General features: G+C 29.6%; 1 protein-coding gene across 1 annotated transcript in view; it reads right to left on the minus strand.

The window, feature by feature from the left end:
* The window catches only part of LOC108766485 (uncharacterized), a 25,086-nt gene extending 24,368 nt beyond the window's left edge, over window positions 1-718 (minus strand). The window contains exon 1 of the mRNA XM_018515815.1: window positions 428-718. Within this exon, the coding sequence (XP_018371317.1) occupies window positions 428-718 (291 nt within the window). The remainder of the gene's footprint in view (window positions 1-427) is intronic.
* Window positions 719-943: the final 225 nt, after the last annotated feature.

A 943-nucleotide genomic window follows, 5' to 3' on the forward strand; every position in this document is an offset into this window, starting at 1 on the left:
ATATTTTTTATAAATTATAACACATTTTCATATATTTCTATTAGAGTACAAGTTAATAAAATATTATTTTTTTATTGAAATAACTTTTGATCCAGATGGTAAACCGTCTCTAATTTTTTTATATTACTTATTTAAATGTAATTTATAATAATTTGTATTTTTTTAAAGTAATTTTTAACATATTGCATTTACTTTACAACTTCCTTAAAATTAAATGCAGCAATAATATAAGTTTATGCAATTTATGTATAATTATTTGTATCTACTTTCATGCAATTTTGAATTATTTACTCTATTGTCTTTGTTTTCTTTTTTTAGAAAACTCAACAAGACATAACAATTCATTTCAAAAACTTTACACAAACACATCACACATGATTATTTATCTACTAAAAACAAAGCTATATTTAAAAGTAACATATTGTACCTTTTGGAAAAGATCCGTAACCCTGTAGCTCGAAACTGGTGTACGAAATATTTCTTCGTATATTGTTGGATGTACATTTTTTAAATGTCGATTCAGGCCTGTTGTATTTCCTCCAGTCATTTTGATTTTCTTTTCTCTGGATTTGCATAATTTACAAATGCCGAATTTCTCTTTGGTATTTGTAGAAAATTCGTAGTATTCTTTTGCTGTCTTGCGCCTCTTTACAGGAATATGTTCGTCACTGTCGCTAAGTTCTTCCCCTTCTGATATATAATCTTCATCGCTGCTCATAATGATGATAAAGAAACACAACTTACACAACTAAAGATTCCGTAACTTAACCTAATCTGTCACATCGGATAAAAATGCGAGGAATCACGCGAGAAGCTGCGAAAGAATAACCAATGTAAAACAAATGACGATAAACAAATGAAAACTGGGCAGTCTGGCGAATTCAAACATCCTCACTCCCTTCCTAGGCTGCATTCCACTTAACGCTTGCAACGCTCGCAAGCA

This window comes from Trachymyrmex cornetzi, unplaced genomic scaffold (genome assembly GCF_001594075.2).
Source record: "Trachymyrmex cornetzi isolate Tcor2-1 unplaced genomic scaffold, Tcor1.1 scaffold591, whole genome shotgun sequence".
NCBI classification, from domain to species: Eukaryota; Metazoa; Arthropoda; class Insecta; order Hymenoptera; family Formicidae; genus Trachymyrmex; species Trachymyrmex cornetzi.